General features: G+C 33.9%; 1 protein-coding gene across 14 annotated transcripts in view; it reads left to right on the forward strand.

Annotated features, from left to right (window-relative positions):
- PPFIA2 (PTPRF interacting protein alpha 2) overlaps window positions 1-18,617 on the forward strand; it is a 294,096-nt gene that overhangs the window by 195,639 nt on the left and 79,840 nt on the right. For all 14 annotated transcript variants that reach the window (XM_048302575.1, XM_048302565.1, XM_048302562.1 and 11 more), the window contains one exon: window positions 17,921-18,037. In XM_048302575.1, the coding sequence (XP_048158532.1) occupies window positions 17,921-18,037 (117 nt within the window). The remainder of the gene's footprint in view (window positions 1-17,920; window positions 18,038-18,617) is intronic.

An 18,617-nucleotide genomic window follows, 5' to 3' on the forward strand; every position in this document is an offset into this window, starting at 1 on the left:
CCAGATAAGCAAGTTGGATTAAAACTATTTTGGGTTATGGCCATTTTCTGATGTCATTTTATTCAGGCTTAAAACAGCAATTGAAAGAAGCCACAGACCATCTCAAATGCTACCAAATAATTCTTGAAAAGTAGAATACCCATAATTCAGAAAAATGTGTGACAATGTAAAGTAGAATGTGAAAAATACTCCTAAAGTATTTTTTTACTAATTTAAACTGGAAAAGGTACTTTCTTAAAGTTACTTCTTAAAAACAGGATCTTCAATTGAGATATTAGTACTTCATTTTTTATAAGTATGATAAAATATAAACCTATTAATGTGCTATTTTGATTCATCCCTTTGCTCTCTGAAGTAAATGCACTTCATCTGCTCAAAAATAAGATTCTTCTTTCAGAAGGATCCAGAAAAGTTGTGTTCAAATTATCTAGTTACACTATGCTGTGTAATCTGTTATTTGCACTAGTGTTTGTTAAATAGCAAGCAGTCCTTTTGGTCAGTCAAACCAATGAGATGCATCGCACTCCTCCAGTCCCTCCTGCTCATGATCCAATTAAATCTAAGTTCACTTCACTGGGCATAGGATCAGGTCTTTAGAGCATTGCCTTGCTATTTGGAATTTTAAAAATTTAGTGAAACTTTTTTTGACAGTAAGGAATAAAAGCATGCACAATGAAATTAAATTGAAATAGGACTTCCATACCTTTTCTTGCCCCAAATCGTTAGAAATATTATACCAAGTTTGTGTCTACGTGACACTAAAGACATATAGAAGGACACTGAATCAATGAAGCATAGCATAACCAATAACACAATCTGAATATTGTTCCAGTTTCCTTTGAGGGACTTTTGAAGCTGAAATTCATTTAAATAATAATGAAAAAAGAGTGAAATTGGAAGAGATGTTGAAGAGAACAAGTGGATTATTTTCAAACAGTTATGCATTTGAGCAAGAGTTCAGATAATTTTCACACAATTAGTTATTTGAGTAAGACAAAATTAATTAGAACACTGTAGTATTTAAGTCTAGTTTTATGCTAAATTCCACAGTAAATACACAGGCAATAAAGCACTTAAAAAAATTATTGTATTATATATGAAAATAAATGGGCTAAGTTTCTAGGGGAATTGAATAGATGGTTTTCAGTAATTTCTGTATTCCTGTCTCAGTGTCTCTTCTCCCAGGAAAATTAATATTTTCTTTAATATCCATTTTCTCATTCTAAGAGTGTACTATATTCAGGACTATATCTAAACATAAACTGATAACAGTAAATTGGTTCCCTGATTTAACAAATTATGTTTCGGTATATGACAAGTATCAGATAAAAAGCAGTAGAAATGTATATGTTAAGATATTACCTCTCTCTGAAAGCTTGTGGCTGTGGCTCTGACACAGCAACAGTGAGAAACTGCAGAAATTTATTGGAAATAAAAATAAAAAAGTAAAATAAAAAAAATTGGGAGAGAACAACTGTAGCTTTCCACCATTAGGTGGTAACTAAACTCTCATTTAACAGGCTTTGTGGCATATTACAGACATAACAAAGGGAGTGAAATCATCTGTAAATGGCAGAGCTGATTTCAGCTCTAGGTGCTAACACAGTCTTAAAAAGCACTTAATATTGGATAGGCAATAGAAACACACCTTGACTCTAAACTCCAGAGCAATTCAGATGGACATTTGGACCTGTTGGAGGAACTCAGCTTGTGTAGCTAATGTTTACATGTAGTTACACAAATCCTTGTGTAGAAACAGAGAAGGGTTTTCATCTTATGGGCTTATATTTTATTAAAGCTTATATTTTATTAAAGAGTGGATTAAAAATTCTTTAAATATATGTTTTCCTGGGGAAAAGGTTATTTGACTATATTTTATTTTGCTGCAGCTGATTAGTGACTGTTGGAAGGGGCCATTGTACATAGCAGCAAACTGAATTGCTGTTAGTGAGTTTTTGTGCAGACAAGGGCAAGGTAACTGTCTACAGTAATAAAATTCCATGTTCATCCTGCATTTTTTTTTTCATTTCTGCTTACACTCAAGACCATTACTAGTTCACAACTGGTAGATGTCCTGTTCATTATGTCTGTTGTAGGTAAGATGAATAGAAGATACTGTTAACAATTTTTTTGAGAAATTTACCTCCTGTTTTTAATTAAAATTACTGTAAAACATAGCTACATTTGCTTACCCCTTGGGTGCTTTTAAAATTATGCTGGTTCTCATCTTCTTCGATGTAACCCATGGTCTCTTCAAATCATTTTATTGCTGAGGCTTATAATTTGCAGTTAGCAATTAGACAAGATGCAAGTGGGACATCCAATAACAAAGCTCAGTGGTATAATAGTGTTCTTCAAGGGAAATGTGATGTTTTTCAGTGAGTGTATGAATATTTGCAAAGCTGAACAACAATCTGCTAACTAGATTCCTTTTTACATACTAATTTGAGATGAGTCTCATTGGCAAGAGAAGTGGGATGTGGGTTTATCTTCAGTTTTGTGATTCATGATCTTAATGGGATTTAACTTTAATGTTGAAAATACTGACAAGATAACGACTTTTGTTCCACAGCTTTAGAAATACTCTTATTACCATTACAAATGTGAATCTTTGTTAAAAGTATGCTAAACTACACACATGCAAACAACACGCTGAGGTTAGTTATTAATGCCATGTATTCCCAGAAACCCAAGTGCTAGCAGCTTTCACAGTTCAAGAACATATAGATTATAGACCATGACCCTTTTAGTGACACTTTTAAATCCATTTCTGCAGCAATGTGCAGTGTTAAATGGCAACTATTGCAGTTTCCATTAACAGATTTCCCTGTTTCCCAGTGCCTTCAACAAATAGTTCCAAAAAACAAAAAAACCTTTAAAGTTTTTTCCAAGGTTTTTTTGTAAAATCATGTTTTATACATAGTTAATACTATAATGGAATCATTATTTTTTTAATGGCTGCGTTTAATTTGCACATAAATTTTCTCCTGTTCATTTTAAACAATTATTGATCCCTTGCAACATCCTTTTGTGTTAATAAGAATCATATGATAAGTGGCATTCCAAAACCCTATTTTCTTTCTGGTTAATACACTGGTTTTTCCATCTTTCCTCATCTTTCCACAGTAGAAACTGTGGCATGAAAAATACAGCTTTACTTACATTTATTACCTCAAAGATACTCTTTAGGAACCTGGTAAACATTGGGACTGTAGAATATTAAATTAGAGAAACAACTGGTTTGACTACATATATCACTGTACTACCGTACGCTTTTCCTCAGCATTTGTTCCAATTGCCAATGCTGTTTCCAAATGCCTATAATCTCTGACACATAGATTATATTTTAAAACACTCAAGCTTCCTTTTAAAGCCTTTTTGTTACAATTGCTTCTGCAGAGGTTTACTTGACTTTGAGGCTAAATTTAACTCCTGGAGCTCTCAGAGATCTTGCAGGAGTTTTTGATCATAGCTCACTGTTTCATGTAACTCATTATGTTCTCCTGTTTAGGCAGTGAGTTTCTTCCTGACAGTGGGTTAGTTTATTCATTACGGTGCCCTAATGTTAATTTTATAGCATTTATGAAAGCACTCATCACTGAAAAGAGAGGGTGGTTTGCAATTTCTGATTCCTTATGTTCCATACCAGAGACAGCAGAAAATGTATCCACTTATTCGGCAAAGAACTTCCAAATACCATGTTAATTGCCAAACTTCTGCTACTCAGGGCAAGTCAAGAAAACAGTAAAAAATGTAGTAAAACTTGTTACAGCTGAGGAAAGTTTTGACTCTAATCATGAGGGATGCTGCAGACATGACTGTGGTATCATAACTGCTAATGAAATATTCTATAGTATTTAATATATATATGTATTTCAAAGTGAAATCTTAGCTAAATGTGGCATGTCATTTTTACCCATGGTTGCATATTTGTATGCCTAGCTTCTTCATTTACAGTTAGGTTAAGGCATCTTTTTTACAGGGGTTTCTTGTTGGCCTTAGGCTTGCTGTGTAAATACAGTTCAAAGTGATTTTTGAAGTAGAAGTTTTGTAAAAAGACTGGTTTGCTGGGAAAAATAGCATGTGCATTTGTTGAACATATAATTTACACAAAATTTCATCAATCCAGAATTCAGAAATTATAGATATCCAAACTTTGGATGAAACTGGGTGGAATTCAGGGACTTTGTTTTTCTGAAGGCCAGGCAGATGACTTATATCTATTTCTGGTGACTTGAGACATACATTTTTTTGCAAAGAATCTGAAACACCCTTCCTCTATAGTATCTCCTTTCACCATATTTTCTCAGAATCATGCCACTGCAAGTTACTGCTTTCTGAACTCTCCCCTACATGTTAATTTTTTGAAATGTCTTTTTAAGCTATAGATTTGCAGAGGTCTGACTCTAAAGAGATATTCTTTGTGGTCTGAACTTTAATTTTAAATGTCTGTGTACATGTAGCAAAATATATCTTTTCTGCAAAGTTGCACATAATTAAAAATATCTTGATTTCAAATGTAATTTTTAGATGCTATACATAATTGCTTTTTATTCTGTCTTTAACCTTAGTCATCTAGTTAAATGTTACCCCTGCAGAAAGTTATTGTTGCCCTTAAGTTTTAAATGTGGCAGTGATGCAAAATGATGATTTTTTTTTTTGATGGTTATTTCTTATACTACATACTTTACAGCATTCATTTATTTCTCTGCACATTGGAATTAGTATGTGTAGCATGGCAACTGAAGAGGTTGAAAATACAACAGCACCATATCCTTCATTGCCTAATTTTTTTACAAAGTGAAAAAGAACTAAGCACGAGAAATAGTCAGCTAAGTTGCCATAACTATTTCATTTTGTCCTCAATTAATTCTAATCTGAGTTCTCAGAGGAGAAAAAAAACCCACTAAAATCCTTTGTGGATATTCAGGGCAGCAGGACTGATTTTGCATTCGCATCTCTTTTTTTCACTAATTTCATGTTTCACTAAAATACAGAGCAGAATAGGTCTAAAATTCAACACATTTTCCAGATAGCAACTGAAGAACAATAATTTCTATTGACAAATATTGACATATTTGAGGTGAACATTACTACTGCATTTGCAAGAGTGGTTTCTTAGTACAACTTCCATAATCTTCTACCACAGAGAAAAATCTTCATACTTTGGCAACTAAAAAACATATATTTTCTACCATGAAAGCAGATAATGATTTTGCAGATAACAGTATTTTTGTACAAAAATCATAGTGACTTAAGCCTATTTATGTATTTACCACAGTGTAGTGTGTGCAATGCAGAAATGTCTATTAAATATGTTCACCAGCTTTGGTCTTCTTCACTGAAATGGTTTTGCAGAGCAGAAATCTGTTGCTGCCTAAATGTCTTAGAGTGTTTTCAAAAGGCATCCTGAAATGCTGTGTTCTTTTTCCCCTCCATTTAGCATGCAATCACCTGTCATAAATCCTAAAATACTGATGTCATGTTCTCATTTTGCACTGTCATTTTGTCTAAGTTGAATGCTTCCCATGTGTGCTTTAGAAGACACCAGTTTGTAAGACAGGATTCATGGTCTGTGCTCACGGGTTCATGGAGCACTTAAGGAAAAATGTAGCTGAAGAATGAAGACTTTTATTCCTTAACAAAGCCAGTTTGATTAATAGTTTTAATAAAATGTTTGATATTGAATAGTTGCTAGCTTGTATATATTTTTTCTATGTATTTTTATATTCTTTTGAATATTATGTCATAAATACAATTGTTATTTCTGGTTATATTTTCTAACTATTCTAAGATCCCAAGTATGAATGGATTCAGCTGCTTCAGAGTTTTACTTCTGTTAGGGAAGGATTCAGACTCTTGAACTGAGATGAAAAATTCTGGCTGCTAAGTATCTCCACTGCAATTTTGATTTTTTTCTCAGAACCTTGTGTCATGGCTAATTAGTTCTTCTTCTTTTTATTTACTTGTTAAATTTTTATGGGATTTGTTATATAAGGATTTGTGACTAGAGTAAATCCCAGTGTCACAGGTTTATCATTGAAGAGTAGAGTCTTGTTCTACTCAATTTATTCATAAAATAACCTGAGATTGTTTGCAGTCTCTCCATTTTTTGCTATGACACATTGCTGTGTACCAATAAGAACATGCACAAATTACTCTTAAACTTCTGTAAGCTGTTATTTGCATTAAAAGAAAAAAAATTAATTTTACTAAAATAATGCTTAAGGGAGCATGACAAAAGGCAAAAAGCAATGTCAAACTGTGACTTGCTACTTTCACATTCTTTACTCTTCTCCCAAAACCTGCTGTGCAGCTATGATGCAATTGTTTAAATATACATTAAAAGAGCAGTGAGATAAATATTTGAAATGTTTTTTTGCAAATCTCTTCAAATCTACTTCATTTTTATGTCTGACAGAAATATTTGATTTAATGAAAACTTAGTCCCCAATGATTAGAAACTTGGGTGATTTAATGCCTTGTTTTACTGAATAAATGATGACTGGAGATTAAAAATTCCCAGTTTCCTTTAGACCTTGAAGCACAAACTTTCCATAAAATTAGCATCTTCATCAAAATGAGTATATACCTAATCCAGTATATTCTTTCACTTGTGTGGGTCTGTGTTTTAAAAGCATTTATTTTATAGGTTGCTCATTGTGAAAACAAATTAGGTGCTACTACTGTAATGTAAAAATAAGAAATAGAGCTACAAATTCTATTACAAACACTTATACTATTCTTCCCTTCAAATGTTATATTCTCATTTTTTTAATACCTGTGGCCTAAGTCTTCAGACTTTTGCCTTTGGGGAGATTGTATTTTCCTATGCATTAACAACTGTGGATGAACCTTAACTGCAATTTAGATTGCTGCAGAAATATAAATATATAGTCATTTATTTAGTAGCAATATATTCTGTCTTCACTTCCATATTGAAGTGCTTCTATTGCACATTTTTGCTATGATTATTACCGCACTACAATGCTCCCAACAGACCTCCAGTAAAGGACCAGGATGCCATTTTGTTAGAAAAAAAAATACTGTAACATGGTTCCTGCTCCATAGCACTTAAGAGTATAAATTTGTCTCATGGTGTCCACTGCTCATACAGATGTCGAATGGACAGCATTACTGTAAAGCCCAGGTAGCACAGTGACCTGTGCAATAGATGTGGTGAGCAACAATTACTCTTTTTGCTACCATAGGAGCTCTGTAAATGTCTCACAGGACTCAGGCTCATCCGATACTCTTTGAATATTCTTGCTCCTAAAAGCATAGAGATTAATTCAGCTGGGATGACTGGTTAGCTGTTTCTACAGCAGAAAATGTAAGATGCAATCCAATAGAGTTAATGGGTTCATAAGTATTGATAGATAGACTTGGCTAAATGGCATAACTTGATTTTTGACAGCTGATGGCTGTAGTGGCATCTATTCAGGTGCACAGTCTGTCACACAATTGTTGTTCTGGGACCCTGCACAGTTCCTGGTATGTTGTATGAATTCTATCATGCTCACTGTATTTTAACTCCATGTGTGGGAGTTAAATACTGGGTACATGTGCCCTCTCCCCAGCTCCAAGCCTGGTTCTTAATGGAAGAGAGGTTGGGTCTGCAGGCAGGAAGGAAGTGGCAGTGTTCCCCATGAGGTCCTGCAGCTAAATAACTGTAGGACACAGTATTCATCATGAAATAACACTACTGCTCTGCAATAAATCAGCATGTATGGGTAGTTTTCTGGATCTCATGAGGTTGAGTTATTTGAGTTATTTTGGGAGTCTGTACAGTGTTTTATATTAATCAGTAAAGAGGGATCACAGAGCGTGCCTGACATTTTTGCACAGCAGCAAACAAATATATCAATATATGACAGAGCTCTGTGAAGCTGAAGAAGATGCCTCAGAGACAGAAGATAAATAGATCTTCTGATATCTCCTTTATTCCAGAGAATTACAGAATAAGAAAGCTCTGTGTTTCCAGCACAGATTTTATGGATTTCTAATTTACCACACATTTGCACCCAAAGCAGAAAAAAGGGAGAAAGAGGAAATAGCATAGCAGCAAAGGAAATACAAGCTGAGAAAACACAGGGATCACATGAGCCAGATGTGTGGTTGAGCATTTTTCACAATTGTTTGCCAACACACCTGAAAACTCCAGGAGATTAATGCAATTGGAAGGTTACTTATATATGGTTAGTTTAGGGATTGTTCATAGTCAGCATGAGATTAGACACCTGGATAATTCCAGTTTGGATTTAATGCCTTCTATTTGGCAATCTGCTTAGGGAGCTTAACAAATCAATGGAATGCAACTCTCACCGGACTTGATTTCAGAAGGTCTCGTTAGCAAATGCCTTACTTTAAACACACTGACTTGCTAAAGTAAAGAACATAGCATGTAGGTGAAGGTGTGCTTAGCTGACATGTATTGGGGAGCTCACTGTGACTTGTATAAAGTATATCCATGAAGATTTTTATACCTAATGTTTAATTTGCTCACAGTATTCACAGAGTGCCTTTCATGAGCCATCAGAAAGAATATATCATTTCTCTTTGATCTGTTATTTTGGGAATCATAAACTTTGAGATGGATGCCATTTTATCCTGCACTGGAGGTATGAATTCAGATCCCAGAGCATAGCTGCTTATCTTTCTGTCTGTGTCAGCTTTGGGGTAATTTGTCATTTGACATTTGTCAAATGAGATGTTCAAGCGGATGAAGATAGTTTCATGGCAAGAATTAGGCTTCCAGTAAAGGATTGCAAGACAAAATGACTCTTTACCATTAATTATCTTTTTGCAGATCCATCTTGATGATTACCCTTTTTTTTTAATCAGCTGGAATAATATATTGTTTTAACATTTCCTCAATGTTCTTCTTTGGAATGATTATTCAATTTTCTCTTTATATGTTAAATATTAAATGATTTGTTAAAATCATCTACTAACTCTCAAACCAGATTATAAATAGTATAACAAGATCATAGTATCTTTTATACTTATTACTCTCTATAATAATTTTTTAATGTATGAATAGACCTTGCATGCTGAATTTGAATAAAATATTTAAATCTATTACATGAGTCAATCAATAAAATCAACTTTAAGCTTCACTATGTTTATATTTATTAATCAATATTCCCATTAACATATGAACCAGAAACTGTGTCATTTGTGTTTTCAGATTGGATCATCTCAACCCTACAGTGCACATGCAGCTCTAAGAGTATTCTGCAAATTCGTAATGTGGTCAAATAGCAAGATGTTTTGCATATTTTTTCTTTTAATTTAGTGCAAACAACTACTCATCATATATGCCTGTAATAGAAATAAATATAGGAATAATTTTATTTAGAATTCAAAAATGTGAACGATATTGTGGGTTGGGTTAGGAAATGTCAACATCAGTAAATAATAAATAATCTTCATTGATACTAATGGACACCATCAGTGTATAGGTGAAATTATTATAAAAGGAGCTGTAGAGGACTTGACTTGGTTCAATCTATGGAAAATGAGCCTGCGTGCTTAACTTGGCACCTGGAGAGTGTGGTTTGAACCCCTTTAATGATGTAGAATATGTGGTTACATACAAATAGAAGGAGAAAAAAAAAGAAACCATATGTATAATTCCACTATATTAGAAAAAAAAGTCATAATAGATTCCATTCTGCAATAATCCTAGGATAAAGGCATTATTTTAGAAGTTCCATGTACAAGGAATGTCCTTTGTAATTAAAAAATTGATAAAATTTTTATCAGTGGAGCTCATATCCTCGATCTTCACTGGAGAAACCTGGGGAAAAAATTACTACCAGTAAGAATGTCATTGAAATGTATTGAGATCTTGACTAAAATTAAATGGGTACCTTTGGCTTAATACTCGAAATACAGACTGTAATTCACTCTACTGAGCTTCAATTTCAACCGAGTGGGAATGAAATTTAAGTTGGGATTTTTTCCACTTGTACATGCAGATCATGGCTTTGATAGTATTTAATTGTATTTTTAGGATAAGGTTCATTTCCTTTCTGAATATTTCTCATATCCTATCTATCTGTTGTATATTTTCATGTTTTCTACAGTCAGGAGCAGAGATGGTGATTTTAATACAGATACACTGTATAGGAAAATGTGATAAAACTGAATATACATGCAGAATAGTGGTTTTCATAGCAGACGTATCCAGTCAAAATAAATCTAAGCAATCTCAAATCTCTAGGTGACAATATGCAGACAAAGAATACAAAATTTCATTTGGGGAAGACTGTTTTTACTCATAGGGACATATATTGATATAACCAAAAGAGGAAAACAGATTTGCAGTGCAAATAGCTAAGCACTCTTTTTCAAACTGAGCAGGATTTTTCAAACTGAATTATATTTGTTAGACAGGGGTACATTTCAAGTAAATGCTTTATGTACTAAGAGCAACTACATAAAGCCCTAGAGGCACAAATATCTGTGTATATATTATCATATATATTAAATATATACATGCACACTATGTATACATGTTCAATAACATATATTGTTGAAAAGAATGAACATTATAATGTTTCTGCCAAATCCATCCTCAGCTCTGACAAGCTGGAAATCAGACCCTACCAATGAACTCTGAAGATTTTGAATACTGGTCTTTGTTAGAGTAATAATGAAAGAACGGTAGTTTCACTACTGTTTTGTTGAGCTTGGTAAGCAAAAAATAAAGCACGAGAAATTAGTCAGCAGGTGTCAAATACACACTATAATGCAACCATGTAATTGATGTTTGTTATTATTTTCCTATTGTGCTAGTCTCTGAAAAAGACAGTTCTCTCCCTGTGTTGTATTTCATACAAATTTTGTGACAAATTACAAGTACTACATTTTTGTTTACTTAGATAAGGGCTTCTGCAGAAAATGTACTGAAATGCACCTGGTAATCTCTGAAAAATCTTGACAGATTTTTCATAATAGCACCTGCACCATTGCTTTCAATTCTTCTGTTTTCTAAGTGCTGCTATAGAAACAAATGGTGCGTGCTCTAGAGTACATGTAGTAGCACAAGACAGGTATTTACACAGTAAAAATTTGGTCCACACTTTACAATGAAGCAAAGACTAATAAACCCTACTGCATTATTACCAGCCTAAAGTGTGTTATTACTTTTAAAGTACAAAAATGACTACTGTCCCAGACATTTAGAGTTCAGATGGAGTCAGGGCTCAGTGATGGTGCAGACAGGTGCAGGAGGCTCTGCGGTCGGTCAGCCCCCTGCTGCAGCCAGCTGAGTGCCGCAGCTCTACGGTGCCCCTGGACCACAGCGCCCTTGTCACCAACACAAGTGACCTCCACAGGCGTGTCAGTAAAGCACTGATAGCTAGGACCTTATCAATAGTTATCACAAGCACAGGCTGTCCACAGTAAAGGACCATGGGGTTAGTATTTTCACGTTTTCCATTTAAAATTAGGAATCTGCCACAGGTTCAGAGCATTTTCAGTCGTTTTTTGCGTGTTGTCATTCATTATGTGTGTTTCCACAACATGAAAGCGGAGTCTGGATGTGCTGTCCACCATACAAGCAGGATTGCAGAGAGCAGTGCCAACACCAAGATTGTAAAAATAGAATAATCAAGAAAGAAGCTGCAGAAGCAAGAGGTGTTAGCTTTCTTTGAGAGAATTTGAAGCATAGGAGGTAAAGACTTACTTAAACTGTAAAAGATGTGTAACTGAGGGCTGGAGCCCAGCATACTAGCTACTCACAAACATACAAGATTTGTTTTCATTACTCTCTGATTTTCTGCTAATGTCTGATCTCCAAGGCTCCCTCATGAGGATGATTTCACTTTAATTAGTATTTCTATGTAACAATGAAAGCTAAACAGCAATATTAATTAAAGGTCAGCAATCTCAAAAAGGGGGAATTCATTATGTAAATATGTTGAAAATATATATTACTCATAATTTCTGCAGTTTTTTATTTGAATAAAGTAGTATTTTTCTTGACATGTCAGGACAGGTTTTAAAGGACTCAATTGTGTAAAGTTTCTAGAAAGGTCACCACTAAATAGCAATAAAATACACCAAAGTTCCAAGCTAATAGAAAATAAACCTAGCTGAGGTTGTCAGTCAGACACAAACATTTAGGTTACAAGTGAAATTTGTAATAAAAAAGCCTCACTTGAAAATTTGACTGATTCTTTTTTGGTTTACATCATTGAATGGGAGAGAAGACAAAGTGCTAATTTAAAAAAAAAATAAAAAATGTTTTTTTCTTCCCCCAAAGTGCAGTGTTAGGACTGATGGTTTCATTGCCTGCCTACCAAAGTTTTTTTTCCAGTCAGAAAAGACTTTTTCCTTTATTTCCTTTATTATTTTTTCCCTTGAACTATGGCTAATCTTGATTACTATGCTATATGTTCCATAGATAATTTAATTCCTAGGTATTCTGAAAGTAAAGCCCAAAGTCTGTATTTGCCCTTTCAAATGCCCCTGGTTGTAAAACTCAGAACCTCCATTGCTGAATGGAAAAACTAAAGCATTTCAAAACTAAAGTCATTTTTATGGAGATTCATTTTTATTATCAAAAGACTTTGTATGGATCTATGAGTTTTGTTCATGAAGTCAGAATGTGCTATTTATGATAGCCTGAAGAGCATCTTGTGTTCTCTCTCTCTCAAATGCTATGTATATAGCCAGCCATCAGTCCTGTGCAGTTCATTTGACTATGATACTGAACCATACTGAGATTTATTTCAGTGTTGGAAGATGATGTAAACAAATTCAGTGGTTTAAGGTAGGATAAGTTTATGAAAAACAACTTTTCAAAAGCTTAAAATAATTTCATTGCTTTTTTAGAATCACAGAATCATAGAAAGGTTTCAGTTGGAAGGGACCTTAAAGACCATCTAGTACCAACTCTCCTGCCACAGGCAGGAATGCCTTCTACTACACAAGGTCTCTCAGAGGCTCATCCAACCTACCCTTGAATGCCTCCAGGGATGGAGAGTCCACAATCTCTCTGGGCAACCTGTTCATAAAGTGATGAGGCACTGGAACCTTATAAGAAGTAAAGAATTTCTGCCTAAGATCTAAGCTAAGCCTGCCCTCCTTCAGTTTAAGGGCATCCTGCTTTGTCCTGTCACTATATAGAGAAGTATATTAAGTATTCCTAGTACAGTTAATTGCCTGAAGACTGAAACTGTAATGAGATAAAAAATGGCCACTCAAGTTACAACAGCAGAGGTACCTGGTCATTTAGGATTTTTTATATTTAGAAATGGATTCTGATCTCACACATCTCAAATAATTTTAAATTAATTAATTTGCAATATACCCAAAGTAAACATGCAGAGTAGTGCTTTCCCTGCTTCATTTTGTGTCTAATGAGAGACTTTGTGCTGTAAATAAATGCACTTCATCTTCAGGTATAGTTTGTGGGTTCCAGTATATTTTCATTTTGTCTAACAAGCCTATTTCCTATTTTGCCAGGTTTTGTGTCCTGGTTTTTCCTTTCCTTTTTAGTTATCCTTCACAGTTTTGTAGTTTTTCAACTACATGTGAATCTTTTATTTCTTTCATTTTTATATCTTAGTGTCCTACTAAGGTTAGTAATCAGACCGTTTCCCTTGTTAAATAGAAGGAATTTATGCTATTGCTCACTGATTTATAATCTCACGTTATCTTTATTAATTATCAAAATTGTCTTATTACATTGTCCTTTTCCAAGGACATGGCTGATGGGTGTGGCTCTATCAGGTAATTCTCCAGATCAGTACAGGCTCATGCATTTATCTTCTGTTCTATGGTGTATTTTATATTTGAAATCAATATTCCCTTAACACCTGGATTCAGACTATTAGATTCGGCCATTTATGGAAATGGAGACCAGCTCAAATTTTGAGCCTGAATTGCTGAATCCTAGCTTCATTAAAAAGTATGTGATTCAATGGTATCTGTAGATAACAGACACAAATTCTGCTAAGATTTTAGAGAGAATTTATGTGGGTAGTATAGTGGAGGTATTTACCAAAACTTTAAATTCAAAAAGCTGGGCTTTAGGAATGTTGAAATTATTTTATAGTTGAGACAGAAAGGCAGAAGTTGTGTAAGGTTATGTTCAGAATCATTATGACAGAGTAGGCCTTAGAAATTGTGCCATTTGTTTCTAAGTACTTTTGACTTCTGGAAGACAGAATCTAAATAATTGGAAATTCTTTAAAATGTTGATGTCCCTTGTCAGTCATAAAACTTACAGGCAAAAGTGAGAAGGATGTTGAGGATCAATATGCCGGTGAGAAGAGAAGAAGCTGAAGGAATATTTCTTCAGCCTAGAGGGTATTTTCATGGACTTAAGCTACAAAAGTTAGAAAGGTCCAACTAGAAGAGTAATACTCTACATTTTATTCTTAAACAGACAACAATCACTTCATTTTTCTGAATCAAAAAAAAAAAAAAGAATGTATCAGTTCTGCTGAATGCGCTTGGCAGAGAAAGAGAGCCACATTTAGGCTTTCTTTAGACTCAACTATGGAGAGACTCAAAATTTTACTGGTTTAGAATCACATTGAAAGTCATTACTGTGGTCCAGGTCAAGTGTGCTAAATAGGAAAATAATGTCTGTGATTTTAGAAATGGAATATAATAATTTGAGGTCCACAAGCAGAAGCTGATAAAGACAAAAATATGTGATATATGTGATATATTTGTTCATATTTTAGAAGGTATAATTTCAACTTCAGTGTTTGGGTTAACTGTCCAGCTTTGGGTACAACAGTCCTAAATAGAATGATGATATTTATCCACATTTATTTTCTATTAATCTGTCTTGGAGCAGGGGGGAGGGGGGAGAATTTTGATTTGTTTTCAGCCACTGTGATGCCATCCTCAAGAATATTACCTTTTACTTTCCAAAACAAAGAACATAGAATGGAAACCATCAGGAATTAATGTTAGAGGTTAGATAATATGTAGGTACTTAGAAAGCTGTCTGTGGACGTGTTTTGTAGTAGATATTTTAAGCTGGGTATAATAAACATAAAAAAATTAATAGAACAGATAGGCATTTCACAAAAATAATATTACAAAATTTTATCTTCCTTGAACGATCATTTCCTTACCTAGATCTCTGCTATTATTGATGTCTCCCATTGTAACGATAATTAGAATTTAAGAAGTTTTGGAGTCTACCTAGGAAAAATTTAGAGTAATCTATGTCTTCACCCAGGTCATCAACCCTTCTTCCATGTTTTGAAAACCTTTTTTAAAAGTTACACAAATAGTTCAGTGATTAAATTAACATTTAAATTTGCAAATAATTTGCACATTATTGAAAGTTAAATCAGAAATAAGTAAGTAATAAAAAGGAGTATGATAGCTATTAAAAACTTTTGCTTCAACAAAATGAAAAGCAAAAATTTATGTTTATTTGTAAGACACTGGAGAATTTCCATTCTTCCTTAGGAGCACTAATTCTGCTTTAATATATTCATTGAATCAAGGATAGAAAAAGAATGAAAACAATTTAGCTGCGTGGTTCTTCACAGTTTAGATCTGTTATCTGATGACTATCCGAGAGCTGAAACTTTTACAATGTGCCAGACTTCAAACTGTTTGCTGATCCTGTATATATTTGCTCTGCATTCATTACAGTAATAAAATCATTGAAACTGTAATGTTTAACAATGATGGATTTTTGGCAAAGTGATTGTTCCCAAACATTAAAAAATCAAGAAAATGCCTCCAAATAATGATACACAATATTCCATTCTTTTATTTGCCTGTCATCTTAAAGGAACAATTGATTTTTTTTTCTTTTTATTTATTTACTTGCTTGGAAAGTGGTGGTTCTATGGTACCTAAAAACCCCTAGAGTCTAAGAAAACTTAAACTCTTTTGAATATGTGCTGAAATGACAACATTTGGCACTAGTGTTTAAAGAGTATTCTTATTAAGCTAAAGGGCTGTTAAGGATTTGTTTTAGATACAGGTGATAATTCAAAATGAAGGCAAAGTGATGTCTGCTTTTTAATGGATCAACAAAAGATTATCATATGGAAAATCCAGATCTATTGTTGCCTGTCAATTAACATATCCTATGATTTTACATTTTTTTTACATTAAGTGTAATTGCTCTATATCAATCAGGATTTTATAATATGTGTGTTATAGTATCTCAATCTGCCTGAAAGTCTCTTTAAGCACTAATTGATGGCTAATTTTGTTTGGTGGAAGTCATCATTTTGCTAGTTTTGATTTGAGAAATATTTGAACCATAAAGAAAAAAAAGTGAGTGAAGCTATTCAGAAAACAGGCCACAAATATTAAATTACTGATTAATGTGCACAAAGTAAGACTATGCTAATGAGGTTATACCAGTCCTTCTTCTGTTATTTGAGACAGATGTAATTCTCTTATTTAGGCAAAATGTTTTAAAGTTCAGTGTATTTGTACAACCCCTAAAGACACAGATTGCGTCAGACAGTTTTAGTTCCCGTACTTGTAGTTTCCTATGATTGCTTGGATGAAATGCTGCCTTCAAGTCTTGGTCTTGGCAGTGAAATCAGTGGGAGTATATGACTTCTACAAGGGCTGTAACTTGGAATTTTTAGTGAGCAGTGAATTAGCCTGCTCATCAGAATCTCATATTACAGCAATTTTCAACATTTATATTAAGGAAGAGCTGTTTAAAGTGGTGTGTCTCTTACATCTCAAATGTTGGTCAGAGTGATTCAAATGGTTAATGATTTAAATATAATTAAAAAAAAACATATTGGAAAAAGAGTTTCAAATTAAAATTAAATTATTCACATCAAAGTAAGTTTATCTTTATATCAATTAGAACTAAATTAAACTATATTTAATTTAATTAAATATCCCACAAAATCTTGGCTGTAGCACATGCATGCCAGGTAGTACTACCTTATATTCTCCCTCCTACCCCGTGCTTTTGTATTCTAGGACAGGACAGTCTTTTAGGGTGTTTCTGACTCAGGACCTGTGCAGACAAAATACGGTGACAGAAGCCTTTAAACTTACACCAGCTTTCCAAAAACAGCATCTATACGTCCTACCAGTGTTCTGCTGTGTTTAATACATATTGTTATTCATCAGGTAAATCATTTACTGTATGTGCTCATGAAAGCAGAACAATACAGAGATATCTAACTGTGCAATTTAATGAAATAAATTGTTCATATTAGCCAGATCTTCCAGCTTATCATAGTATACAAGGTAAAAAAATTAGGACCTAAATCTTTCTATCCTGTGTATTGCCTGAGAGTAAGCCACAAAGTCAGAGAGAAAGCAGTAGCTATTTTCCAGTAGCTGCATGGGATTTTTAGTAGCATTACCAATACATAACCAATATTTTAAATACAATAAAACCTGCTTGTATATGTGCTAAAATGGTCAATGAATAGTAGAGCATGTTAATGTACATGCTTTTCTTAACAAAAACCACGTGAAAAGTATGTTGCTGTTACTGGTGGTGGGAGGCTGACAGAAAACCAGCACTTTGTTTTGCATCACTTGGGTTTGATTCATAGCTTCGTGGTACTGTTTTCTTATAGCACAAGTTTGGCATTCATTGAATTCTATATAAAAGAGTAAGTCTTGTTCTCACAAAAAAATCAATGGCTAAGTGCTGTTTCATCTTTCAGGCTAAAAAAAAACTGTCCTACCACAAAATTAGGATGGAAGACAAGCCAGTGTTGTCTATTGTGTCATTTATGGATTCCTTTGTGTCCTTAATTGCCTTTAGACATCATGAATATGTTTGGGTTTTAAACCTCTCTGCATATAATGACCAAATTTTGCAAACACTAGAAAGGCCAACATAGAATTGAATTGTTAATAGATTTTAAAAATCACCTGCTCAGTATTTTTCTGGTTGTTTTATATACATTAACCACTTATTTTCTTTCTTTTGCAGATTGTAGCTTTGCGTGAACAAAATGCACACATTCAAAGGAAAATGGCAGCTGGGGAAGGGTCGGCTGAATCAGAGCATATTGAAGGAATGGAGCCAGGGCAAAAGGTTCATGAAAAGGTATAAAATGTTAGTTGTCATTAAATCTAACAATCAGTGTGATAAATAATCATGCTTTAGATTTTAGTAATGTGAATATTTTATGGGATGTCTGCCTACTGAAACCCATATCAAAAAATTAGCTTGTTTAAATGGAGAACAAATGCAAATGGACAGGTCCTTGCTCTTTGATAGGATATTGAGTTAGACCCATAGCTTATAACAAATTTTCTTGGATTTTTTTGCATAATGCTACAATTTTAAGTACTATATGCTGCTGAGTGATCCTTTGTAGGTTGCATACAGAAGAGCAAGGTGTAGTGGCACGTGTGTGTGGAAGGCTGTATGTGCAAACATTCCTGCAAAAATAGACCCTAAGGGGATGACAGAGACCTAAAAACTAGAAAAAGTAATTTTTCTCTGTGCTGCCTATGGATGATCTTCAAATTCATGTCCATGCTTGTATAGAGAGAAGCTGCTTATGTAGCACTCCTTCAGTCAGAAATAGGTGTATAGAATTCTGGCCAAGTATTTGCTGCTTAATGCTCAAAGATGACAAAATGTAGAGACTGATTTAGAAAAAAAGGTCTTTTCCTAAGCC

The sequence above is a fragment of the Corvus hawaiiensis genome, chromosome 4, assembly GCF_020740725.1.
Source record: "Corvus hawaiiensis isolate bCorHaw1 chromosome 4, bCorHaw1.pri.cur, whole genome shotgun sequence".
Taxonomy (NCBI): domain Eukaryota; kingdom Metazoa; phylum Chordata; class Aves; order Passeriformes; family Corvidae; genus Corvus; species Corvus hawaiiensis.